The sequence below is a fragment of the Paralichthys olivaceus genome, chromosome 10, assembly GCF_024713975.1.
Source record: "Paralichthys olivaceus isolate ysfri-2021 chromosome 10, ASM2471397v2, whole genome shotgun sequence".
Taxonomy (NCBI): Eukaryota; Metazoa; Chordata; class Actinopteri; order Pleuronectiformes; family Paralichthyidae; genus Paralichthys; species Paralichthys olivaceus.
In genome coordinates, this window is record NC_091102.1 from 15,551,702 (window position 1) to 15,579,698 (window position 27,997).

Below are 27,997 nucleotides of genomic sequence, written 5' to 3' on the forward strand. Positions count from 1 at the left end.
TTTGATATGTCACAGGAGTATACTGAATGTGTAAATGATTAAATTCAGTTTCACTCTTCAATAGAACGGAGAAAATGCCCCACACATATACACCGTTGCCCCTGTTCCAGTGTAATCCTGCATCAAAGCATTAAGTAATAAAAAATAATAATTTCATCAAGAGACATTTTCTTTCAGAATTAACCCACATTTATTGTCCTGTTTTGAGTAAACACATTTATTCATTTCCTATGATAGTTCATTTTTCCATCAAAAATTAATCACTGTTCCACAGTCAGTTCCCCTGATCATCCATTCTTACAAGGGTATGAAGTTACAAAAAAAAGAATTCGAAAAACAAATCATTTATTCAGTTTACAGCCTCCAAAAAACCTCCAAGAAATCCAGGCTGGTACGTGTTTTGGACAATTCATAACAATTCATGCACCACAAGTTGTTGTCATTTGTTATTCTATTTTGATTGGTTTGATTTCATTTTAGCCATAATTCCCCATGAGACATCTCAAGCTGCAGCTTCATATACCACGATGATGTAATCAATAAAAAAATGAAAATGGAAAATAATCGCTATGATGAATTACCATATTTCAGACCTGTGAAAGATGATTTTTCTGCTGTGAAGTTAAATAAATCTACCTGATATGCTTAATACAAATTAGCTGACAGTCTTGATACTAATTTGTAGTTTTGAGACTCTGGTCTTAAAGGTCCAGTGTGTAAGATTTAGGTGAAAGGGATTTTTGGCAGAAATTGAATATAAAATAATCCTAGTGATGTTTTCACTGGTGTTTCATTTAAATTGTATGAATTGTTGTTTTCTTTACCACAGAATGAAAAAAATGATATATTTACATGGACGGGGGTCCTCTCTGTGGAGGCCGCCATGTTTTTTACTGTCGTCCAAACTGGACAAACTAAAACTTTTTGCATTTTAATGACAACTGAAGTTCACCACAGGTTCTCTTTCATGTTGGGAAGGAGAGGGTGAGATGAAGAGCATTCAGCTGCAACATGAAACTTCACCTCTAGATGTCATTAAATTCTACACACTGAACCTTTAATGGAGGCCGGAGACGTCACCCGAGTGCTCTTTATCATTCATCCTTTGATGCTACAGCTATGTTAGATATAAAACACAGCAGGGATTTTAATAGCAATAACAAAAACATTGAACTGAATGTGCTGCAACATTCATTTTACATTCTGCAAAAACGTGAGGAGGAATAAATACAGTACCAACACAATTCAAGTGAAATGGTAGAATATACAAAATTAGAAATGAGAAGATGATTTTATTTTGAAGCCAGCAGCTGCTTGCTTGTTATTTTGGCAAAATGTTTCGCGCTGCATTCAACCTGAGTTTTTTACAGTTTTATTCCTGACATCAATATAAGACTCAGTTCAACAGTCAGTAACATGATGGCAGGACATGCTGTATGCGGAATGTAGCTGTTGTTTTATGACACTGGGTCTATATCTTTAACAATATGTTACATGACTTGTGGGAAATTTTGCAGAAAATAAAAATTTCTTTGCTATAAATTATTTTTAATATATTAAAATCACATTCTAACAATAAATATGTGAAATAATTAATTTCATTCTGATTTACAGTCCAACCTGATAACACTGTTGGCTGGAGTTGTGACGATTCTGGGACTTTACAAACATATACAGATGGATTCAGAGAAACAAGCTTTGTTATTGACATAATTTGTAAGTGAGATAATAAGTATAAAAATAGTTAATTCTAGATCTGCATTAAAACACACAGTGCTGGACGTTCATGGAAGACGTGAGCTGATAAAATGATCAGTTTTTATACCGTTCAATCTAACAATGCTGTCAGTGCAACATTAAAATGGTTCCTTGTCAGATTTGTTCGTAATGCGCTCAATCTCACACACACACACAAACACACACACACACACACACACCATGCAGCAAAAAAACTTGAAATAACAGTTGAGGTTTCCCCTTATATTAATATTAAGATAATTTCCCACAGTAGTGACATGTTACTGTCCTACCAGTCAGTTGTATATTAGTGATGAATATCTGAACCCCACACCTGATTCAAAGAGCTTCATTGTTGGTCTCAACATGCAGGAGTACATGGTCAGATCTGTAGTATGACTTCAAAATAATTTAAACAGTCCCAGAAAATCTGGAGGTCTGTTTAGTGTGAACTGCCTCTCCTGCACTGAAAAAAAATATATCAACTGTACACAACATTCTCAAGGAAGCGAGAGGCAATGTAACAAAAGGAGGATCTTTGATCTATTATTAGCATGTAATAAACTTTGCCCAAAAATACTGATACAAGAGATTTTTTCCCTTTCTATTACTCAGAGTTTTCTGACCGAGTGATTTTACTTGAGTAATGAGGACGAAAACATCTAAAAACACAACTGAGTCATGAAGTGTTCACACCGAGAGAATAACTAAGCCGATTCGTAAAGTTAATTTAATTAGAAAAGACAAACTTTCCTAAGGTTTGAGCTCTTCCTGGGAGGTGAGTTGAACTCTCATATATTTAACTCAATCCATGTCTCATGTGGATGCTCTGATATCAGTGAATAGCAATCAAAATGCAGCACTCATGCCACCAAAAATGCTAAAAACATACTGAAGTGCAAAATAATATTTCCGGTTTCAAAAATCCTCACCAGCCGACAGTCTAAAAAGCTTCTGTCAGTTCTCAACTGCTGATTTTTAATAAAACAGTAGTTGCCACACTCAATCAACCACTACACACAGTTTAAATAGGTACCTATAGGTAAACTTAATTAAATTTGGACCCGGCAGTGTATTTACAATGGTAAATGCACTGTTAATTTGCTCTCACTAATGCTGAGCCATTAGAAGCATTATTCAATTATTCTTAGTTATTAACCTGTGATTTTCCCTTTAAGATGTGGTCATGTTTCAGAATAAAGAAGTTAGTTCCCTTTGCCTGGAAACATGACACATTCACAGGACAAACTTGACATGCAACACCTCACAGACAAATTCAAGTCTGGTCAAATAAATTACACTTTTAGAAAATATTGTAAAATAAAAAAAATTATATAAGCTCAGCTGGTGTGTATGACTTAAAGTGTTGCTGAAGTTCTACAGTAGCCACTTACAGCCATGTTATAGAAGACAATAATGCAGGTCTCTAACATGTCCACAAGAGGGCGGTGCATTACTTTTTTATGTACACTGTCCTTGATAGCAGAGAAAGAACACTGTGTGCAATGTATCAAAAGGATGAACAGTGACTGAGTTGTCAGACATATTTTCCTGGTGTAACACTCTCCCCTCCCTCTGCTACGTCTGTGCAGCCCGGTTGCAGCCTCCTAGTGGCCACCAGTGAAACAGTGCTGGTTTTACTGGTTTGTTCTGGAAGCTCCTGTGAATGCAGCACTGAGTCATCACTGCAGTTTCTACTCTGGCGAGTCGTCCTACCTGCTCCTACAAAGTGGACTCATGTTGGATCTGGATATAGCAGGCCTGCAGCAGAGACAAGTGGACATGTTTAAAATCCTGCAGACAACATGTAAGAGGTTGTTTTAATGACATAAGCCATTTCAAAAAATAGCGATGGAGAAGAAATTGGAACAACTAAAAAAAAACACATCCTCCAACATTTTAGGTTTGCATTTTTTTTGTTTTAAGTTCTGAACTCAAATATAACAATCTGACTATTTGGTGAATACCCATATGCTAGATTCAGGAAATGTGATAATTTATGTAAAACGCAGTGAAATGAGAAGTGTGTGTGTGTGTGTGTGTGTGTGTGTGTGTGTGTGTGTGTGCGTTGTCACCTTCAGTGTTGTGAACATAAGACCCATCTCTCCATGCTGAACGTTGGGATCCATCAGATCTTCTATCAGATTGACCTCAGCTCCTAAATTCCTGATCCTGGAGAACAGAGCAGACAATAAGTATGAACAACCAGTCTGCAGCCTCGGCTCTGCTCACCACTCTGTTTAAACCATTACATGTGTCACTGTAATTCACCAGCACATTTTACACATGTTGTGCAAAACAGCTTCACTGGGATGAATCTAGTTTTGAGCTTTTTAATGGAACACTTTCTATTCCAAGAAAAAAAAAAACTTTTAACTGTATGACACAACAGCAATGTTTTAAATTAAAACATATTAGTATGGATGTAGCCTGATAGTAAAACCACCAGCCAATTACACAGCAACTTCTACATATACAAACAAAGTGTGTGACTGGGTTTGTATGTGACATTACACACCTCGCTCTGAGAACCACGTAGAGGAAGAGGGGGAGCAAGTCATCCATGCACCACAGGAAATCACCATCCAGCATAGGTTTCACTTCCTGGGTCAACTCCTCAAATGTTTTCTGGATGACCATGAGTTTATCTGAAGGAGTGAAAGTTGTGCTGCATGTGCAGGAAGACAAACATTTAATTCATTGATTACATACACACAAACCTTAAATGTTGTTAATGCTGTGGGTTGTGCTGCATGATTAGTGTTGGAATAATCTGCCACATCAGGTCACATTACTTTAGAGGACACTTGGATTTTTCAGGTACTGATGAGTTTTAAAATGGGACTTTTGGTAGAATAGTGTCTCAACAGTCCCTTGATGAATTTCCATTCTTCTTATCTCAAGAATTAATTCAAATTTAACCAATCAAAACATTGGTCAAGACTGTTGTATTAATATATTCTTTATATATTATTTGATGTGAGCTGTGATCGTAAACACATAAACAGGATATATATACTGTATTAATTTGGTCATATGATTTCTCCTGTATGTAATGTCAATTAACATGGGAGCTACCTGATTTGTTGGAGTGTCTCTACAGCGGAAACAAAGCAGGCATCTTTACTGCTGGACACAATCTGAGACAGATGCAGAGAAAAAGTGTTATAGAGGACAATAGATCCTAACTTCAGGTTGGGCTCAGAGGTAATCTATAATGTGTGATTATAGACAGATATAATGAAAGCTTGTTGATGAAATGACTGGACATGAGAACAGAAAACAAGACATGGTACTTGAGAGAAAAACAGACAGTTGGAATCTGACCTGCTTTTTTTCTCCCAGAATTGACATCCACACTGGCCAGAACTTCCTACAAGAGTAAAAAAAAATATGACCACTACAGCAAACAATACAAATATTTTATGCAAACTGAGTAAAATGCTATGCTGCAATGGTAGGACACAGTACAATTAAATGTCTGTGTGTGTGTGTGTGTGTGTGTGTGCGTGTGTTTTTGTGTTTGTTTTGCATGCACAGACTTACTCCTGCACTCCCAGGAAGCTGAGCAGGGACTGGTCGGGCTGCTTGTTGAGTCGGAGGATGCGTTCCCAGTACTGGGCCTCTTCCTGCTCCTCCTGCAGGGAATACAGGGTAAAGAGAGGAGGGTAGAGTCGAGGGAGCAGCAACGGGAGGAGCAGAGAGGAGCAGCTCACCACCACAATGCTGGAGAACAAAGGTGGAGGTAGAGGAGGGAAAGACAGATGAAGGTTTAACATACAGCCTGTATCAAAGAGATGGATGAGCTGGCTGGGAAATGCCATGTGGCTGGGTCATAGACATGACAGCATGAAGTCATGGTGGCTGGCTGTAGTATAGTTCAAAAACCTCCTCCATTAATGGATGGGACGTAGACCAAACTAAAAAGTCAAAGTACACACTAAATGTTTATTTTTTCCAAAGATGGTTTGTGCTGTTTTTACTTTCTGGAAACGTGTTGTCCATGTTTATTTTCAGTCTATGATCTGGGTCTTATTTGGATAATGTTATCTTGTATACTAACCATTGTATCCTCTTAAAGAATCACCTGTGGGTTTACTTTTATATATATTTGTGTGTGTGTGTGTGTGTGTGTGTTTGTGTTTGTGTATGTCTTTACACTCACCCTTCTATGTTAGAGTTGTGTCTGCTTTTGGTTGGAGAGGCAGGAGGGTCTGGGATGATACCACCATCCTCTGGTAACCCAGGAAAAAGAAACCTGCAGACAAAAATATATGTTTGTAAAGTGCATTTCATATGCTGACCATACATACATCTACTGGTGTTGTAGGGAGATATAGCTGCCCTTAATCCACTTCAAGAGTGAGGAAAAACAACCAAAAAAGACACCTCAGAGAGAGTTACATGTGGGGAATCTTTCTCCCAGGATAGACAGAAGTGCAATAGATCTTGAGCCAAACAAAGCAAAGCAACAACATAACAATATGTATGTAGTATCTAACATGCTATATAGTTTATTAACACAAAAGAAAATGTCTGTCAGAGATGAAACAACTCATTCTGCCTGCCGGCTGCTTGGCTTGGTATACTTAGGTTGTTTTCTAATTTCACTATCATGGACGACACGGTGGTGCAGAGGTCAGCACTGTTACTGCACAGCAAGATGAGGTATGTTGTGTGTGTTTTCCTCCAGGTACTCTGGCTTCCTCCCACAGTGAATGGTTGTTTGTCTCAAGAATGTCAGCCCTGTCATCGACTAGCGACCCCTGTACCCGCCTCCTGCCCATTGTCAGCTGGGATTGGCTCCAGCTCCCCCTGTGACCCTCAAAGGATAAGCGGTATAGATAATGGATGGGTTCTCGCTTCCCTCACTCGTGCCACTTCCTCACATCTTAGTTCCTCCCAGCAGGTGATGTGAGAGAGAAGAGATGTGAAGAAGAAAACTGGGAACGGAGGAAGTGTGTACACCTAACAGGACGTCCGCACTCCCTCTGCTGTCATTTTGAAGAGAAGGCAGCTTCCCATGATGCACAGCATGTCAGCTGTCAAATGTGTAAAAATAAGCAACAAAAAGAAAAACAGCTGCTATCTGTTGACTGCTGCACTAACACTTATAGATACATGCAGCACCAGGGCTTCACAGAATAATGACAAATAAACAACTGAACAGAACGTAACATGTAAGGGAGCAATAAAACAGCTGTTAATATGCTGAAAAAAATAACTTTAACTCAATTACTTATTTTGTTAAATAATCCAATACTTTTGTGATTCTTATTCTAAATGTGTAATATGTTCTATTTTGTGGAAAAATATGTTTTATTGCTACTGGTGTTGACATTCCTGTGTCTACAGGTGATTGGCCCTCACTTTTAAAAAGCACACACTGTTATTAATATAATAGCAAAGATGTTTACACCAGAGCCACTCCACTTCAACGTCCCATCAGATTATCTGATATAGAGGATCAAATAGATTCTCATCGAAGAGGATTTGATATACCTGTGAATCCTCAGCCTGAGCTCCTCTTCTCTCACACTGTAGGGACTAGAGCATATTTGCAGATGGCTGACACTGACAAGTTTCCAGGACATGAAGCAGCACGGACAGGGGGATGAGTACTTTTTCAGAATAGAGAGAACCCTTGGTCTTGTTTATTCTCCTTTTTCAAGGATTACCCCAAGATGAGGGGAGGTCATCAGTAAGATGAGATTCATCTGAGCTGGTAAATAATTTTCTCATTCTTTGTTGGTTTGCTTTATTAGGTTTTTTAAGCAACATTGTGATTTCATAGAATTTTTTACATGACCATGAGTTGTTCATGTAAATTGTTTAATAAATCATTTTAATTCAAACCGTGTGTGTGCTCTCTTTTTGCCTGAACCTTGAGTCAGAACCTTGAGTCAGTGACGTGACTCTTTCTCGCCTTTGCCTCCCACTACAAACATATAACAGCACGGGCTGGTGAGAAGACGATAGCCCTCTTTTCATACCTGAGCCAAATGAGTTGGCATAGGAGGCAAACAAAGAAGAGACCTCAGGAGCTAACTGTACCTGACAAGGCAGTAGAAATGGGTGAGGTAAGCCTGGACCTCCTGGACAGCCTGTCTCAGCAGCCTGCGGTTGGATCCCACTCCAACATAAGTCATCCTGTAGACTGTTACCAACGTCTCCACCAGCCAGCCCAGAGGGTGGATGGGGGTCTCACATGCCTAACATACAACCACACACAGGCCATTATAATTATATTTACTATGTCAATATCAATGATTTAATGTCAAGTATTGTATCAGTGACAATAAACACTGATAAAGTACCAGATAGCAGTTTTTGCAGGGTCAGCATGTTGTTCCAACGTCTAACCTCTAAAAATCCTGCAATTAACTGTTTCCAGTAACTGTAAATCTTCATGACCCGCAGCTGTTTAACAACCAAAGTCATAATCCTCACTGTACAGCAGCTGTTATAATAACAACATACTCATAATGTCTCATTCTTCAGCAATGCAGCATCCCACTGATGTCTTGTCCATACAAGGTTTTACAGTTCAGTTTGAGGAGCTGAAAAAGAAAAGGCTAAATCAAAGACTAGAGACATTTTGATAGCCTGCCTTAGATTTGATGGAAAAAAACATCCATCTGTAGACCCAAAACTGTAATTAATATCACTGCTCAGGAAAGAACAGATGTTTACACAAAAAGATTTGCTGGTTTAATTAGCATGAGTGTAACAGGCTGTCAGGCTGTCTAATGAGCTTCAGTTATTCAGTGGATCTGACCAGCAAATTTTTGTTTTAAACATAAATACTATGATAACTGAGATAACTTAATCTTTCCAATTAACTTTGTTGTAACCAATTATTACTTTGTTGTACCTTATATTAAACAATATTGTAAATGGTCTGAGGGTTGATAAGTTTTTATTGTGTAGTATATTCTGCACATCTACATCTACTATACTTTATTTTCAGTATCTACACCATTACCTTCTACATGACAGTGACATCAATGTACCGATCATTACAAAGACAGGGATGCAGAGAGTTCACTTGTACCTTGATGAAATATCTTCGTATGTTGTCAAAGTTTGCAGTGGTGACAGCTTCTCCTTGCGGGGGAATAAACTCCAAACTCTCCAATGCTTTACTCTGAGACCTACTGAGGTTTGGACTAGAGACACAAAACACACACAGAGATACATATTCATATATGTGAGTATGTAAGAGCAAATATAGATAATAAACAGTATAACACTTATATTTGCTTCAGTGTGTGTGAGTATGTTGACATATTTACCTGTGTCGTTGTGCAGTTGTTATTGTGACAGCGATGTTCTCCCAGGCTGTACTCCTCTCTCCTCTCCCAGCTGCATCACAGCCCAGTCGACTCCAGCACTCAGTAAACACACAGCCCCACCTCTGAGCTGAAGGCACCAGATACTGACCCAACCTGCTGCACATGCACACAGAGTTACACACATTTTAAAATACCAAATACAAACTCACACTGAAACTATAATATCCTATTATACTTTTGATAACATCCAACAGTCTCCCTTTAATCATCACATACACAGAAAAGCAAACAACAGTCTGCAGAGGTTAGATGTGGTAGTTCAAAATCAGTTGAAATCAGTTCAGGATGCAGGTTGATTAATAAAACGACACAATTTAATACTCACAACAGGCTGTTTCTCTCTTTATTTTCAGGTTCATCAGCGGCTGGTTTGGTATATGTTCCAGTCACTTTCAGCCCGGTGCTCCACTCTCCACTGAACAGTCCCTCCAGACAGTCACCGTTAGCCAGAGACAAAACACCCTAAGGAAGAACAAGGGATGAGTCATCAGTGTGAAGTACTTTGTAATAACTTCACTAACAACTGTCATGTTCTACATAAGTACTAAGAGGTGAACAGACAAGTTACTAACCTTCATGTGGCCTTAAAACAATGAAATCCAGTAATGTTTCAGAGTTGTAAAGGTAATTAGACTTAAACACACAACTTTTGAGAGAGGATGACGGACATAGAGCCAGAACACACAGATGAAGGAGACAGATATTCTTTCTACCTTCCCATTGACAGTCCAGTCATCAGAAAAGTCCCCATGGAACGCTGTGTCGTCATCTGACAACAACAGCCCTGGACCCTGATAAAAAATACAATGAGTCAAATGCTATACAGTCTTTTAAAACTTTAAAGAATAAAGTCCACAGTTACAATGTACCATGCTAGACCATATCAATCTATTTCAGTCAAAATTAAGGAAAAACTCTCTATATATGTGTCAATTAGCAACCCATAACCACAATCTTTTAAATCTCATGGCACATGCATCAATAATTCCCTAAAGAGCATAACTCACTCAGACCACCTCACCAACTAACATCTGTACTTGTGTGAGAGAATAACAGACATAGAACTAGAGCACACAGATGCACTGAAACACTTTGGAATGATATTAATCTGTACTTCCTCCGAAGTTGGATCACTGTACATCCAATCATGTAAATCAGTGTTTCCCATTAAATAACATTGACTGTGGTGGACCTCCATAGTGTAATTCGTCCCACCCCAGTTTCATAATGATCCCAAATATGTTTTACACTTGAGACACACACAGACACACAAACACACAGGCAGAATTCGGTGTACTTACAATCATCTTGTTCTCTTTGAAGGTCCCTTCAAAGTAAACACCGTACTGGGTGACCACTACAGCGCTGCCATTTCTCTGGTCATCCAGCCACATACCCATATACTTCTCACCTCTGGGAGAAACACATGAAATCAGACACTGATGACAGCAGTGAGTCTTTGCAAATGAAACTCAAATTAATTCACTGCACACTTTTTCAGTACAGTCAGAATAACAAATGACTATTTGGAAAACTGCCTGTTTGCAGAAATCATTTTCACTTTCCACTGAAATATTGTGGGCTGACAAGTTAATCTATAATTGATCATAAAAATGAACTCAAGTAATTATTCATCAGCCCACAAATACATTTTTCAAGACCAAATGTTCTGAAACGGTGAATTCATTTTTTCCTTTAAGAGCTGATATTTTGAAGACTGAACAACAATGTCACTGGAGACCGATTTGATTGAACCATAAAAAAAGGGGGCGGGGGGTCAACCCAATAGTTGCTTTTTTAAATTTTTATTATTTACAGGAAAACAAGAATTAAGTTCAGGCTCCGGGGTTTTTTGGGTTCCTAATAGAAAAACCTTAGAAGAAACATCATGTGTGCTTCATTGGGGATGTGCACCACAACTGGTAAATATGAATTTCCAACTTTTTTGCAGCAAATTAATTAATCAGACCTGGTGATGTCATCGTAGACTCCATATCCTGTCTTCCTGTCCTGGATCCACTGTCCAATGAAAACGCTGGAGGAGGTCCTGGCCTGTTTACCCGAGCTCAGCATGCCGTAACCGTGCCGCTGCCCCTCATAGAAACAGCCCTCGTACACCTCGCCGCTGGCATACCTTGGCAGAACACAGAGGCATGAATACAGCCCCACAGAGAGTGGTCATGAAAATACGCCATGACTGCCAGGATTCTGTCATTTCTCACACATGTCACTAAATTAATTCAAATGACATGAAGAGGTGATGTAGCACCCCGGCCCAATTCTGGTGACATGTTCGGACCCAAATTACTGCTGATGACAAACATTAAACAGGGGGATGAGAAGTATCTAGAAATTGAACCACAATTAAGTAAGTGTCTCCTCAAACAGGCAAAGACTGAATGAATGTTTTCATTTATATTTGTGAAATGGTATGACTTTAGATGAGCTCAGTCTAAAGGAATTTCAGGGCAATTCGCTCCCCCAAAGAATCGGAGGATAAATCTGCGCTGGAACCTTTGTCGTTACCAATGTTTAGCCCAGAAGATCTGGTAACATGAGGGGATTTTCCCATCCAGAACCATTCAGCATCCTGCTTTTGTCTATTAACGTCAGATCAAGCTGTTGCTATTTTCTAAGCTTGTAGATTTTAAGATTATAGAGAAGAATATTTGTGAAGATCCTCCTTATGTTCGTGATGCAACCTGATATCAAAATAGTTTTTTTTTTAACTCCTGCAGTCTAAGCCCAGCTTTAGGTTTATAAAAATGACCTACAGTGCAGCTCAGTTGTCATATGCTACCCTTACGAAAAAAGTCAACAACAAAAAAGTGCACTGACTTGTACTTGCCGAAACCATGGATTTTGCCATCTCTCCATTGTCCTTGGTAGCTGTCTGGCTTATTCAGCACTTTGTCAGGCATTACACTCTCCCCATAGCTACAAGAGAAATACAAATTATACAGGAATGTTGCAGCAATAGTTTAAACTTTACCGGTTAATCAGACCGGTAAAGTTTGCAGTTGTAAAGAGCAAAAATATGGTTTTAGAAAATGATTTTTTTTATTATCATTCAAGTTGGCTTCCTGGCATTATATGTATATAATGTTGACATTATATATTTCTACCAGTTCATAAACATTTTATGTTCCGATCACATATCTCCTTAAAGGTCCAGTGTGTAAGATTTAGGTGAAAGGGCACTATTGGCAGAAATTTAATTATTCTCATGATGTTTTCACTAGTTAGTTTCATCTAAATTGTATGAATTGTAGTTTTCTTTATCCCAGAGAAGACCCTTTATATTCAAATACTTTTTATTTACATCGAGAGGACCCTCTTTACAGAGGCCACCATGTTTTTTACATTAGTCCAGACTGGACAAACTAAACACCTTTTGAGTTTTATGACAATTAAAGGCTACCACAGTTTCTTTTTCATGTTTGGAAGGAGAGGGTGAGGTGAGGGGTGTTCAGCTGAAACATGCAATTTCAACACTAGTTATTACTAAATTCTATATACTGTAGCTTTAAGGCTCGAGATATGATTCATGTTGAAAATTAATAGCATTTTATGCAGCTCCTTTGTATTACACCAATGTACTGACCCATCCTCCAGTCCGTTCTTAAAGTTCCCAGTGTAAGTTCGTCCATCTGGCCACTTCATGGTTCCTCTGTAAAAAAAAAAAAAAAAAAAAACTATCTTACCATTTGCATAAACTATTTCCACAGCCAGTATTACATTCTGTGGTAATTTAATTAGTTTCTACCAGGAAGATTCAACAATCTCCTTGCACCACAAATCTCAACTAATTTGAGGGCTGAACTAAAGACGCTGTCTCCACCCTCACACCATCTTGCACCACTTGATCTGCATGTTTTAATTCATTAATATTGTTGTTATCATTTTGTGGTGCAATGTAGATATGAGCTGGGAACAAAAAGCAAAGTACACAATTGAAAAGACATTTCATGAACACACCCATAAGCATTACATTACATTTAAGCTCCAGAGACAAAGATTAAATAGGTCCATGCACGCACGCACACACAGACAGACAAACAATATACCAAGGCTTCTTGGGCATCCTGCCCAGGGAGATGAATCACCCAGTTTCAGCATAGCACTTTTTTTAAGACAAACTCATTCTTGGACATACACTTGTCTGAGTTCTGTGCGTTGCAGTTATTGAGTTGGCATTAGAAGTTTCACTGTTTGCAGCATCAACCAATAGCCTGCATCTGAGGCATGTAGCGGACATCTGTTAACTATAGCTATATTGAAAAATAACCTGGGTTACATTCTCCTCCTCTTCCTCTTCTTCCTCATCAGTCACATAACATGCTGCCCAAAACAACTACATTCTCATGTGGGAGATACTGAACAAACATCCTCTCTAACCTGCCATGAACTCGTCCTGCCAGCCAGCCCCCGGTGTAATGGGCGTCTTTAAACCGTCCCTCTCCAGTGAACGTGTAGGAGGCTGTACGAGATATCGCTGTCACCCCAGGTGATGATCCCTGACCTCCACCACCCAGCACCTGATCTACCGCCTGGTTTAGAGATCGTAGCCACTTGTTCTACAGAAGGAAAAAAAGTTATATATATTGATGTTTTTTTCTAAATCTGCAGTTCTTTTTTACATAAACTCCTAGAATGAATACCAAGTGTGTGTATGATACCAACAAACAAACCAGAAATGTACCTTTTCCTGTGGTGTTGAAGCCACCAGGGTGAAACTCTCCTCTGGACAAGTTATTTTTATGGCATAGCTGAAGACACACAAGACAAGGATAATGATTAACTTCAACTCATATATACTCAACAGTTTTTTATGACAAAGATCTGAGAGTCCAACTCATTAACACAGACAGCAAAATGACAATGAAGAGAGGAAGTTCACACATGGCGAGGAGATATTTGCTGCTTTCTTGACCAGAGTGAGCTTCAGTAAACTGAAGATCCAGGATTCAAAAGAAAATCTATTCAGACGTAAACGTGGTTGGTGCATCAGCAAACAGATCTGGTGCTATAACATTACACTGTACATTCATGAGCATCACTTATGTGAGGTTTAACATTCAAAATTTGGATTTTGAGGAACAACAAACTCACAGTCCGCTGGTGTCTTCAGTAACTGGTTTCACCCACAGACAGGTCAGAGGGTAGACGTGATGTGTGGAAAACTGCAGGGAGGGACAGACAGACAGAAGGAGAGTATGGGTTAATCTTTCTCTATGTGGGTCTCACACAAAATTCCCACACTGCGAATATCAAACTTTCTGCGATTGCAAAACGAGTATCTTCAGAAATTTGTGTGCGTTTGCGGCCCACTGTAGTTTTTAGATATAGGAAGTACCACAAATAATTGCATTCTCAGTTTGATTATACAGTATATGCAGGGGAGGAATCCTAAAAGAGATGAATAAGCAGTCACTGTGTACCACTTCCTGATTCTGTGACAAAACCTCAATGGCACATGACCTTTGTGTTTTTTTATTAATGTTTCCACACCACTTTTGTTTTAACCACTGAACCTTAATAAAATCAAACCAAAACGGTCGAGACAAAACCAAATAAACATTATTGCTATTATTTCTTACAGCAGACATTCAATTTTCAAATAGCTAAAGTTAGTTTGAGGTCTGTTCAAATTTATTTAACCTGTAAAGAACAACAGGAAGGTAGGAAACCTAAAAAGTGTGTGATGATGAGCAACCATGATGGGTAAATTATTTATTGGTAATGCACAAAAGCATAGCTTGATAGAGTTTACCTAATAAACTAAGTAGGAAAAAAATGCATTAAAGTATTAATTATAAAATGTATCAGAAATCTAAAACACAACACATAAACCCAAAACCACAAACAGGAGAGAGAAGCAGTACCACTACCTGCAGTTTATCAACACACCACCCCACACCAAACACACAAGGGTTCAGTAGCAAACTGTACACATAGAGGAAGAGAAACATTGGACAAGACAACATCCTTGTTGTCATCCGGACTCATCTGTGACAGTAGCATCTTCCTGTTCAAAGCTGCAGATGTGGTTATGTCTTCAATTACAGGCTTTTGAAAGCTGGAGTGCAGCAGCAATTACATTCCTTTCACCACAAACGGACCAACGCTAATGTTGCTAACACAGCTAAACTCAAATACACACGCACACTCAGAAACACATGTACACACAGTGCAGTTTGTTTTGCAGCAGCTAGAGTTTGGACAGAATCAGCCATCAGACTAAAACAACATGCATAACACAAATACAGTTTAACACAGGACATGTGTAATGCTAAAGATCACCACATCCACAATATTCAGTTAAATCAAATATTAATACAAATTCTTTAAATTAGATTGCATATCAGACACCTCGAACCCTTCATGAAGGTAGGAGGGCTGTTGCACTTAACTCCATTAGTTTTAACTGTGTGTAACATTATGAGTGTATAAGAAGTAGCTGCAGATTTCTCTGAATCAAGCTTAAACCACCTGGAAGTAGTAAAAATGTAATTGGGTTTAGGCAAAGAGCCCCTTTTACATTACACAACGTTCTGTGTTAATATTCATGTATTTGCTTGCCTATACTGAGTGACCCTCGCAAGAGTGTGAGCAGTGAAGAGAGGCCAGCCCACCTACAGTATACTGCTGCAGCACAAAGCGCAGGGTGGCTACTGGTTGGTGGGAGGTGAAGTTGAATAAACTGGTGTCAGAAATACTTACAAAGTTTTGAGAGGGAATGGAACTCTGAGTGAACGAAAGACACAATGTACACATTTAAAAGATGGTACGTAGATGATAAGAAGCACCAGGAGGACAGACATAAAGCTTTGTCTGGTCTGAGCAAGGCTGAAAAAGAGCCTGTGGATTTTCTCTGATGTTTAAGCAGTTTGTGTTACTGTTTCCAAGTTTAAATCATTTAAAAAGTTGGACAGATGGGTTCATTATACTCTAGTGTATGGCATCAGTGGCTAATTATATTTACACAGCAGTCTTTGTTGGGTAAACTATCTGTGTTTGCGTGTGTGTGTGTGTGTGTATACCTGTGTGTGCACCAATGCATCGTTGAACAGTATGAACCAGTGGTTAGAGAACCGCCCGGCCTTTTGCAGAGTGAGCGATCTGTTGCTACTTTCACACACTACACGACGCTGTGGGAGACGCAGAACCTCCTGAAAAAGAAACATGCATCCACAGCTCCATAATAAAGTCAGACAAACTGTCAAAAACAAGTGCATATGATGATTTACCAGAGAATCTCCCTCAGGAAAAACTGCAAAATGTTTGGTGAACTTTCAATTACATTCCCAAAAAAAAGCCCTGTGTGGGCTACATTGTTTCTATAAAAGACACCTCTTTTTTTTTTGGTTTTATCTTGGGAACAGAAACATCCTTGCCCCTGTGTTGTGAAAAGGGTATTTTGTAGGTCCTTTCAGAAATGTAAAATCTCTGAAGGGTTTCTCACCAAAAAAGTAGAGTAAGGGAGAGACATTGGAGGTTATAATAAAGAACATGAGTGTTTTGCTCACTGTATTTTTTCCAGAGTGGCTCTTCCAGAAGACAAATGTGGTTTCAGCTTCTTTCTTTCTCCTCAACAGGGACAAAGACAGGGACTCATACTGACCGCAGCCCTGATGAAGGTATTGATACTCCTCAGTTAACTAGGGGAGGGAGAAAAAGTTTTTTTATTTTTCACTTTGTTTTATTTTATTCTACTTTATTGCTTTTATTGTTTTTATTTTACTATTTAATTGTAAAGCACTTTGGTTCACCGAAAGGATTATTGTAAAGGGCTGTATAAATAAAAGAACTGAACTGAACAGAACACATACAGAAGAATGGTGGTGTAAGCATCTTACAGGGATGGTAATAACTGACAATATATCCACAGTTACTCAATCATGGGAAATACAGAGAGGAAGAAAAAGCAGAGATTGAACGAAATGAAAAAGAAAGCTCAAAAGAGTAACTGAGAGAAAAGGAAAGAGGTATGAAGCAAGAGCAGAGAGTTTCATCCTCACCACATCATAGCAAGCTGCTAGTTTGAGCAGAACTCGGCTGTATTGGTGGAGCTGCTCCAGAGGCCAGTACAGCAATGAAACCAGATCAGCATCACCACTGACGGCCTGATTTGGAACACACAGCTGGGCGAGCATGCTCCGCTGAGAACCTAAAAACTCACTGGACAGAGAGAGAGACAAAAAAACTGTTGCAGCGACTCTCTGCAGTGGCTCTCGCAGGTGTAATTACTGGGATTGCGGAGTCTGTGTGTCTGAAGTGTGCAGGACTGAACATAAAGAATAAAGGAGCTTACAGTGAGAGTTTATGGAGTGACTGGAATCCCCCCATCACCTGGAAGTTCCCTAGTGCAGAACAATACCTGAAGAGATAGAGACATTTTATCAGGGATTTTCATTTGAAGTCAAACACTCGATAAAGTGGAAGAATGTCAAATGGATGACCTTGGTGAAAACAACTTGTACTCTCGAGCTCACATCAAAGATACAGCCTTTTTTATTTGCAAGCTTTTTACAGTCCTTCACTTCCTGCACTATCTAGTGTCAACAGAAACTTTTTGAAGTTTAACTTTATTTGATCTGCAAGTTACCTTCCTGGTTTGCGTTGTGAAAACATGTTCAGTTTGCCAACTGAACTGAGTTGAATGCCCAAGCCTAGCAGTCAGTGTATGTTGTGTCTCTTATTACAGGGGGGAATTAAAGCAGTGGTATTTAACTTTGTAAGGCTGTGTGTTGTATGAGAGATGATACATGGTAGGTAACAAAAGCTGGCAGTTATTCTATGATAAACAAAGCTGGATGAGCACAAAGTAAATGAGAGGAACAATATAACAAAAAAGAGCAGGAACAGAGCCTGAGAACCATTGAAAACACATTTTTGTGTTATGTTACAATGGAGCAGGATATTTCAGATTAATTTGTCCGTATTGTCAGATTATGAACAGTAGAACAGCTGTTGCACCATGGAATCGATTTCTTAATTGCCAGTCCTCAACTGACATTAGATTTAACACAAAAATAAGAATACACACAGAAATAAAGGGTTAACAAATGGGAACATAAACATAGAATCACTTTTACAGATAATACATAAAAATGAAAATTTGGAAAGCAAACATAGGAGGAAGAAAAGCTAAAAGCTAAAAAAAATTAAACCTTCAGCATCAGACACTAAACAGTGATCAGGCATAACAACTGATTTAATTTGTCTGCACTGATCCTTTCATATTCTGGAGAAAAATACATGCTGGACAGAGACAAAAAAGGTGATCCTTACTCTTTATAAATGTCTTGGAAGTCATCAGTATGTGTCAGCAGGAGAAGTGAAGTGACATCACGGCCCTGCACATCATGCAGGAAGTAGCTGAGCGAGGTGGCGTGTCGACCAATCATGATGCTCAGACGAACAAAACTCTCACAGAGAGAGAAGAAGAGATGAGTGCACGGCTCACCTAATGTCGGGCACACACCCTCTGTTGAGGAGACACAAATAATGCAAGCATTATTTCACACATCATTTGATATATTTTGACAGCTGCCTCATAGCAAGAAGGTACTGAGTTCAAACCCCAGTTCCACCAGGGCTTTTCTGTGTGTTTGGATGTTATCCTCATGGCTGCCTGGGTTTGCTCCATATTGTCTGGCTTCCTCCCACAGACCAGAGACACGCAGATAGATTAACTGGCAACTGTAGGTGTGAATGTCAGCAGGAATGTTTTTTTTGTCAGTTCTGTGATTGACTGCTGATTTAAGACCTGGCACCGAATGTCAGCTAGGATTGGCTCCAGGCTCCCATCAACTCCCTTTGTCAAAACCTTCACCAGAAGGGGTCAGAGGTGGAGAGACAGAAGTCTGTCTCACCTCTGTTGCGTAGCGGGGTGAGGAGGAGCTTCCTGGTGTTGCTCAACCAGCAGTAGAAGTGTCTCTCTCTGGAGGCCAGCTCGTGGATCGCTGAGATGAAGCCCATGACATTCTGGTCTGCCAACACCGCGCAGCTCTGCCCACCACAGCGCACACTGCTTATGTAACCCATCTACACACACAGACAGAGTGGAAACTAATGTTGTTAATAAATGGACATCATGATCATGTTTTTCTTAATATCACCTTGAGCCTACAGATAGGAGGAGTTAGGCGAAGTGCTAGGAATGATCATCTATCTCCACCCAATTAAAGATTGCATTAACATTAGCCATACACATGTCTTTGTTTTTGTCAATAATAGAAACTGTCCTGGGCTTTTTTTTTGTTCAGACAAGAAGGCTGGTGGGTTGATCCCTGGCTCCTCTAGTCTACATACCAAAGTGTCCTTGGGCAAGATACTGAACCCAAATTGCCCCTGACAGCTGTGACAGTATGTATAGTAGCACTATATGAATACGAATGGGTGTAAAGCACTGAGAGTGGTCAATAAGACTAGAAAAGTGCTGTATAAATACACTCCATTTACCATTCTACTCAGTCCACCACCTGATATAACATTATACACATAGAGCACAATATATTTCAAAACATTTTACTACTGTGCACCAAAGACTTGTGTCTGTAATTCCTTTATTTTTCTGCTGCTCTGGGATTTCTCCAGCTTTCATCAGTTGTTCAATTTATTTCCAGCAGCAGAAGAAAAAAATAATGGCAGCAGTAAATGAGAGTCTTTTGTCTGATGACAATATCCTGCTGGACCTCATGTAACTGTTTATTATAAGCACATCTTTGTGCACCTTATACATAGTGAACCATGTCCAACAAATTAAAAATAAATACACCCCAATGGTGCAGTTACACCCATCATCTTTTATTAAATGCTTGCTGAGTTTTGTGTGGACGGCCACTGCAAATTAACCTAGGCTAGTAAATGCTGTGGTGCATGGCATTGCTCCGTGCTTTATAATTATACCAATGATAGCACACACATAAAAAAGTTCAGTGTGTTTTTAACATACAAACCTCCATGCACAAGGGAAGCAGGGTGGGTCTGACTGAATAAATCTCCGCCCTGCTGGGTGACCTTTGGCATGACCGTTGACTCTGGTGTGACCTTTTACTCTGCCCTGATAAAGAATCTTGATGCTGGCCGCAGTACAACAGGATTGGCTGGACACAGTCTCCATCAGCCAACAGGAGGGAGTGGCTCTGACCGGCTGACACGTCCCAAACCCGGAGACCGTCAGACAGCTAGAGTCCCACCAGAGACAAAACATAGTGGGCTATCAGGACATTTACTGGCTTGTAGAATTTGTATATTCTTGAGAATATGTTCGCACTGATTGTTTTTAAAGTGTCAGACACTAAGGAATTCATTTATAGAGAATAAGACTAACATAATACAGAAATAAGCTTGTGAGTGATTGATTATATGGCAGAAAGTATGAATGAGTGAAAGAACAGGACTGGCTGACAGACTGCTGTACCTTCGCCTGCTGAGGAACCGTGACAGGACTGTTGCCATGACCCAGCTGTCCACACATGTTGCTTCCCCATGAATACACCTGTAACACACATTATAGTGGGTCTGAGTGTGCTCCTGTGCTTTAATGCTTGCTAGGACTAATTTAATGCTAACATTTTGAAAATTAGGAAATTGTGGTATGTCAATGAGAGTCATAACAGAATTGTGTGTCTGTTACCTTGCACTGAGCGCTGAGAGCAAGTGAATGGTGGGATCCTGCAGCAACTTTAATCACTTCCTCGCCTGTCAAAGACTTGATACACAGAGGCTGGAGTCTGAACACACACACGCAGAGAAAGAGACAAACATACAGCATTAAGTCTAGTCTTGTGAATTACTTCTTTGTTGTATCTTTGCACGTCAAAGTACATTTCACATCATTAATTTCAGTATTACATCATAAAAGAAAAGTAATATAGTGTTTAATATCTGATTAATACAAAGGTTTTATGTACAAATTAGTCATTTACAAATACTATTCTATGTCCTAAGAATGAGTTTTCAGAAGTTTTCAGATCAGGTAAAAAATCAACAATCGAACAATCACTTCTGTTTTGTTTTCTCTGACATTTTTAAAAGCCAAGATATATTATAAGTGTGTGTTTCTATGTTCAGACCTAGCAAGTTGATCTCCATGACCCAGTTGCCCCTCAGACCCGCGGCCCCAGCTCCACACTTCTGTCTCCATAGACGGCAAACCGTCTCCTGCCTCCTCTGATGCTGCAGCCTGGGTCCGACTAGCAGAGGATGGCCTGCAGGCACATGGCCGCCGTCGCCGTGGGGACCCTGAAAGAAAAAACACATGATCCTTTGATAAAATCCAATATGGCGCTAAAATTCACAATTTCTTATCATTGGATTTTGCTGTTCATTGATGTTGTTTTTTTCTTGCTGATAAAGGGCCGATCTGTGCACTGAATATGAACCTAGTGCTATTAGTTAGCTATTAGTTAGCTAAAAAATACTCATACCAGCATCTTTTAAGTAGGTTAAAGTATTTTAATTTGCTTACCAATTAGCAAGTTTTACATGGGATAATATAATTCTTGGTGAACAGCTACTTCCAGTCTTTATGCTGAGCTAACAGTCTCCTGTTTCCATATTTAGTGCTTAGGGTATCAACCTTCCTATCTGACTCTTGACTGTGAATAAGCATATTTCAAAAACCTATAGTCAAGTTGTTCACACCCTACCATTCCTACCATGGGTGGGTGTTCCAGGCAGTGAGCGTCTCCTGTTTCCTGCCGTTTTCCCCTTCTGATGTATATTTGTAAGACTGGAGCTCTTTTGCCCCTGCAGGGCCTTCTTCTCCGCCTCTAGACAGAGCCGAACTTCTTCCAAACACACAGGGGAGGAGGAGTACGGCCCAGACACTCCACTGTTACTGTTGGGAAGAAGATCAGGCTGATAATACACAGGAGGTGAGAGCAGGATCAGGTCAGAATTAGAGCACAAAAATTTAGGGTGTGTATCTGTATGGCTTTCTCTCATTCACTTAAATAGTTTTCAATGTGTACAGAGTATTTTATATACATGGTATATACTTTAAAATTTTACTATCTACATTTTTAAAATGATACCTTTGTTTTTTTTAAATATTCACTATAAAGATTGACAGTGTATTTCAACATTTTTGACCAAACAATGCGTTTTATTGTCAGTGAAATCATGCTTGGTGGTTTGACTTTTTATTGGCGATTTTCTTTGTACCTGGAAATGAGAAGATCTGTGGAAGGAGTTGAGGAAACACAGCTGTCATCTGGAGAGAAAGGTGGAGGGACAGAGGGACAAAGTCACACACGTCAAGGTACAAAACAAACAATTACAGCAAAAGAATGAATAAATAAGGAATAAGAAAGTGCACACAATGGAGCACAAAGAGACAAACAAGCAAGCAAGCCAACAGTGACAGATGAATAATGAGAAAGAATCAACAACACAACAGATTTCTGAATAAGAACAGAAAAGGATAAACAGATAAATGAAACAAAATATAAGAACAAAGGTGAAAACAAACAAACATAACTAACCTGACGTTTGACTGCTCAGTGAGTCAGTATCTCCCGGCCCAGAGACGGGCTGCATCTCTAACGAGTGACCAGAGAGTTTCTGCAGGAGGTTCTGGAGCTCCATCTCATCAGGAAAAGCTGAGTTCTTATTGGCCCCCCAGCATGACAATGGGTGGGACACGGGGCGGCCGTCAGTCTGAGTTAGATTGTCAGCGTGTCCGTCTAACTGCGGTAACATCCTGGAGTTTTGTAAAGGAGGGAGACCAAAAAGAAAGAAACAACAGAAAGAGAAAAATATTAAAAGCAAAGGGCAAAGATGTAAAAATTTGAAAATTGAGGGATAAAAGAGAGAAACTCATAAGTTATATAATACTGTACTGTGTAGTGCTGGATTTTCCATCTCCAGAATATGGGCATGAGCCAGCTCCAGAGCCAGGGCTGCTGCCAGCTGACCTTCCCACAGGATGGAGCCGTCGTCTGGGGCCTTTTCTCCTGGGAGTGGTCTGTGAATGCAAAGCAGACAGGGGCAACAAACAGTGCTGAAACACATGAAGCGTATAGACACAAGCAGAAAGAAACAGTATGATGTAGGGTTATAGCAGCTGAAAAATCTCATCAAAGATCCCATGAAACCAGGTCACAAGAACAACAATTTATTTGCAGCCTCTTGATGATGTGATTGTATTCCTTCCTTGTTGTTGAGGCTAGATTTTAACTTTTTTATCGTATCCATTTTGAATGTACTCATTGATCACAAGATTTGTTTGATTTCCTCCTCTCAGAGTATATTTACCTCCCCTATCAAAACTTCAGTCAGCTCCACCCCTAGCGGACAGTAGTGAGCATCATCAACTGCAAACGATTCCTCCCTCTCAGTCACTGAGCTGTGAGGTGACTGGCCCCGCTCCTTCTTCTCAGGGGGCCTCTGGGTAGTGTTCTGAGGAAGTAAACTGCGAACCAGGGCCAGGCTGTGGTAAGCACCACAAGCCACCTGAAGAAATATAACAGAGCTGCTGTTTCTAGAAGTAGAACATAGTTATTGTATTTTAAACATATGAGTGAAGATATCACGGAGATAAAGTACCTGAATTACATGTCTGCCAGCCAAGTGCTCCACCTGGAACACAGATAATAATATAGATTTGCATGATTTTGGGTGATTAGGTTATAATGCAAGTCCCCATCAAACATTTAGTTTTAGAAGAGATGACAGCATGTATGGTCAAAACGGTAAATACTGGTCAAAAACAATAAAATTAACTAAATAAAACAGTATTTATTCAATATGCATATCCTGAAATTAACCAACCTTACACAACCTTACCTTCTGTGGTCTCCACACAGGAAAGTTGTTTGTGACCAGGCCAAGCTGGCAGCCACTGCCCCAGGCCCACAACTCATTCTGGGACGACAAAGCCAGGCTGTGCTCCCGTCCACAGGCCAGATCCATGACCCGCACCACCGCTGGAGGAACAACCTCACTGTCCACGACACTGACCGGGCATGGCTCTGAAACTACCACAAGGCATGTACATCACACACATACACATTCAGTCTCTCATTGCAACTTAAAGGGAATTTACCCCCAAACTATAGAAACCTGTTTTTGATCATTTTATGATCTATCTCTGTTGCTCTGACACATATTCATATTTTTGAAGATCATATACGACAACACGCTTTTCTACATTATATTACTAGTAGGCATCACAAATACAGCATTAGGATATGTGAGGTTTATTTTACAGAATAAACAATGCAGAAAAGATGTGCATTTGATAACATTTTATATTATTAAAATGTATGTATGTTGTATTTGTGCTCTAATTTTATCTTTAGTTATATAAGATGAATTGTATTGTTTGACTGTTAAATATCAAGCCTTAATAACTCTTCATTGTTGTAAGGGTTTGAGAGTGAAATGTTTGAAAAATGTATTTAAAAAAATATATATATATTGGCCAATATATTGGAATTGGAAATCTTTTCCTCCTCAATATTGGTATCGGTCAGATTTTAGTTAGGGATGTTTAAACCAACCTGTAGTGTTTGTGACAGTGCCCTTCTCAGTCAGCCCACACTGTCCTGCAGTGTTCTCCCCCCACATGTAGACATTGCCCTGCTCACTCAGAGCTCCACAGTGGAAGCCGCCAGCTGCCACACGCACCACTGACTTCCCCAGCAGGGACTCCTCCAGCACCGGAGCAGACAACGGGATGCTAAGATCCCTCCATAGCAGCTCCCCGAAAGAATACACCTGACTGCCTGGGGGACAACAACTGAGTAATTATGACTAATTTTGACATTTCTGAAGGAGTTAAAACTGGTGGCCCTTGATAGAAAAGTGTGTGCTGTTTATAAAATTACAAGATGACATTTATTGTTGAAGATATAACCATTGGCGTCAAGCTCCAAAGCCTCAACTTGATTTCAGTAAACACAGACACAGAAGAAAAGTCCAAGACGAAGGGAGCAGCATGGACATTATAAACATATCATGATAGTTATTACAATACGACATTTACAAAATAATTTGTCACCTGTTTAATTATGCAATTTAAGTTCACCCCTTTGTTTTAGATGACCCTACTAAGACATTATTCAAGATCTCATGGAGCTTAGGTTGGAAAGATTTTAATGCATTTAGAAATGAAACACCATATCTAGATATGAGAATTTGTATTCATAATATGATTATGTGAGTCGTTGAGTGAGATCCCAGCCACACTTTACCACAAACTCTCACTCACCCTGTGTCAGCAGGAGTCCATGGTGTTCTCCCAGGGTGACCTGCAGGACAGGCCTGGAAAGCAGCACTCTCTCTAGACAGAGCTCCTCACTGGGCCCCGCTGACTTCCAGATGTGGAGAAGTCCTCGCTCTGGAGGTGTGGGGACCTGCTCATATGCAGGGCTGTAATAAAACACAACAATTGTATCAGTCTAATATTAGATTTCAGCCAGAATACACTGTGTCCGAAACTTCTGTCAAGCAGAGTTTCAGGATTATCGCTTAGAATTGAGATCATGATTCTCTCCCATTAACAGCAAGATTTCCTCGAGATTAAATCCATTGTTGTTTATTTATTTGTCCACAAACTTTTTGCCACTGTCAGTGTCTGTGAATCACAGTCGGCTTTATGTGACTCTGTATCACATGGGGTATTACTGAAAAATATTGTTGAAGGAGAAAGCCAAGATAATGTATGGTAGCATTACGGGGTGTTTTAGTTTCTTTGGGAGAAAGTAGGACCACTTGTTTTGATGCAGCTTATTTCTCAACAAATGAAAGAGCTTCTTCTCCTTCATTAGTTGATTTTAAAAAGACAAATATGAGTTCTTGGAAAGTTGGATTGAATTCCATATAATATGTCCATCCAACAAGTAAGTGTTCATTATCTGCAGGCCAAGACAAGTTATGTGTTGAGGGAGGAGTACTATACATGACTGAACAGCAACAATGCTCTTACTCAGCCAAACACTAATATACTGGAGAAGTTTAAAATGCCCTAATAATTTTTATGTGCCTGATAATGTCTCTTGAATGCACTTTATACAATTCAGTATAAAGTAAACAGTTACTTAAGCTTACCAGTATGATTAATGTACTGGTAACCTAATCTTATATCCAACCTAGATTCAACCTCAAGGAATCACAATATTATGGGCATCTTGGATTTGTGTTCAATAAGTTTTCAGTGGAAAAAGGTTCAGGATGCAATATGAACAGGACTGTGTGTGTGTGGATATTTACCTATCCTCTCTGTTCTCCATCACTTCAGATGCTCCATTCCACTGGACATTGATGACATCTTTACTAGCATTTCTATCAAAGCTCTGTGTCTTCTGTTCACTAAGAACAGTACATCCGTTTGGAACCAACTAAATCCTCAAGTGAATCCTCTGTTATTGATGCCTCTGTGGTTCATCTGGCCTCAGGTGCTTGCCTAGTTGACAAAACATAAGAGTAAGTATTTACCTTATTACTTAACTTGACATAAACTCTGAAGTGAACAATGCTTCTTGTGTGACTTGAAACTTAATCTTGCCATCTTCATCACTGTGTTCAGAAACCTTGACTTCACCCAGAGAACCCAGACCCATCTATCCTTAAAGGAAAATCATGGGGGATATAAAATGGAGTTATATAATGCAACATATATGTTACATTGGGCGTTTATAGAAACTATGGTAACACTTTATATTAGGGAACACATATAAACCATTAACTAGTTGCTTATTAGCATGGATATTAGAGGCATATTGGCTCTTTATTATTCATTATAAAGCACTTAAGCCTTTTTCTTAATGACCTTATTCTGCAGCTACTCCATTGCTTTACAGTTTTCCCTTAATAACCTCCTAATTACTGCTTATTGATGGTGAGTAGGTAAGTTGCTGTACATGAATTACAATCAAGTACTTGGATATGTTCACTTTGTGTGTTCCCTAATATAAAGTGTTACCCGAAACTATTGGGTTTAACAAAAACATGTTGATCCAATTTCTTCCACAATGGACACAACGCGCAAACTGTATACGAATAACCAAGACTGAATCATATTGGAAGTCCACTTAAGCTGTAGGAAACTGTGCATCCACAGAAAACGTATGTGGTTAACTTGAGAAAACAAATTCATGTGAGAAACTAATATATTGTCAAACTTCTGTTTCCAAGCTCCAGTATGAACTGTCGCAATGACAATATCAATTTTAGCCACTTTCACAAACACTAAACCATTAGTTTCTAATGTGTCTACAGGGGAGTGGTTTCCTCTGATCTTTGATCTGAACAAGTCCCAGCAACTCGAGAGTTTTGCAATCGCTGCGTGCACACATGTAAAAAGATTCACCAAATACCGTGTTAACAATACTGATCTATTCCTGTGTCTGTGGGAAAACACATCACATGAACACAGAGCTGATACGATATAATCTGTTTCTGTTACGTGAGTGGACAGACTGTCAACGCTGTGACTATTGATGTGTTGGAGCTCAGTAAATAAAGCCTTTCAGAACTGAACTGACAGATTAGCTAACATGCGTATTCAGTCACCAAGATAAAAATAAATAACTTCCATTTCCAGCTGCCAGTGTTGTCGTCAACGTACTTCCATGCGATACTTTGACCTCATGTCAAATAAAGCACATAAGTCCTGTGTCATCGCTGCATTTGAGGGTAGCGCTAATGAGCTAATACACCGAAGTCGACTAGCTCCATGCTAAGGCTAACTAAAGAAGCTAACTAAACTTACCAGCTGCCCGTGTGAGCTCTGGAGTAAGAAAAGGGAGACGTGTGAGATGCAGCAGCGCCGAATGCGTCCGGACAACTGTGTGTCACTGCAGAAACACGGAACTAGGGCATGTTTGATGCGTTCAAATCAGAGCTGCGCAGAAGAAGCAGAAGTTGAGTGTGACAGTTGTGTGTGTTTG

The 27,997-nt window shown here is 39.6% G+C and overlaps 1 protein-coding gene across 11 annotated transcripts; it reads right to left on the reverse strand.

Moving 5' to 3' along the window:
- Positions 1-166: 166 nt before the first annotated feature.
- Positions 167-27,997, reverse strand: LOC109631483 (alsin-like). Of its 11 annotated transcripts, none has more exons than XM_069532374.1 (41): positions 27,820-27,997; positions 26,319-26,511; positions 25,318-25,478; positions 24,608-24,832; positions 23,892-24,082; positions 23,652-23,684; positions 23,361-23,558; positions 22,946-23,070; positions 22,589-22,806; positions 22,269-22,317; positions 21,761-21,942; positions 21,176-21,344; positions 20,737-20,833; positions 20,521-20,598; positions 20,057-20,284; positions 18,971-19,142; positions 18,387-18,582; positions 17,407-17,472; positions 17,114-17,273; positions 16,622-16,753; positions 16,136-16,264; positions 15,816-15,839; positions 14,205-14,275; positions 13,795-13,861; positions 13,491-13,669; positions 12,697-12,762; positions 11,931-12,029; positions 11,062-11,226; positions 10,394-10,505; positions 9,806-9,883; positions 9,418-9,554; positions 9,033-9,188; positions 8,792-8,906; positions 7,792-7,949; positions 5,903-5,995; positions 5,284-5,463; positions 5,065-5,110; positions 4,816-4,877; positions 4,256-4,405; positions 3,813-3,909; positions 167-3,498 (listed from the first exon to the last, which is right to left on the reverse strand). In XM_069532374.1, the coding sequence occupies exons 2-41, from the start codon at positions 26,336-26,338 to the stop codon at positions 3,460-3,462; spliced, it is 4,923 nt and encodes a 1,640-aa protein (XP_069388475.1). In that variant the 5' UTR covers positions 26,339-26,511; positions 27,820-27,997; the 3' UTR covers positions 167-3,459. The 11 variants fall into 11 exon arrangements, 10 of the variants coding, with proteins under 10 accessions (XP_069388475.1, XP_069388474.1, XP_069388471.1 ...); XM_069532373.1 differs by having other exon boundaries at positions 21,752-21,942; XM_069532370.1 differs by having other exon boundaries at positions 22,946-23,106.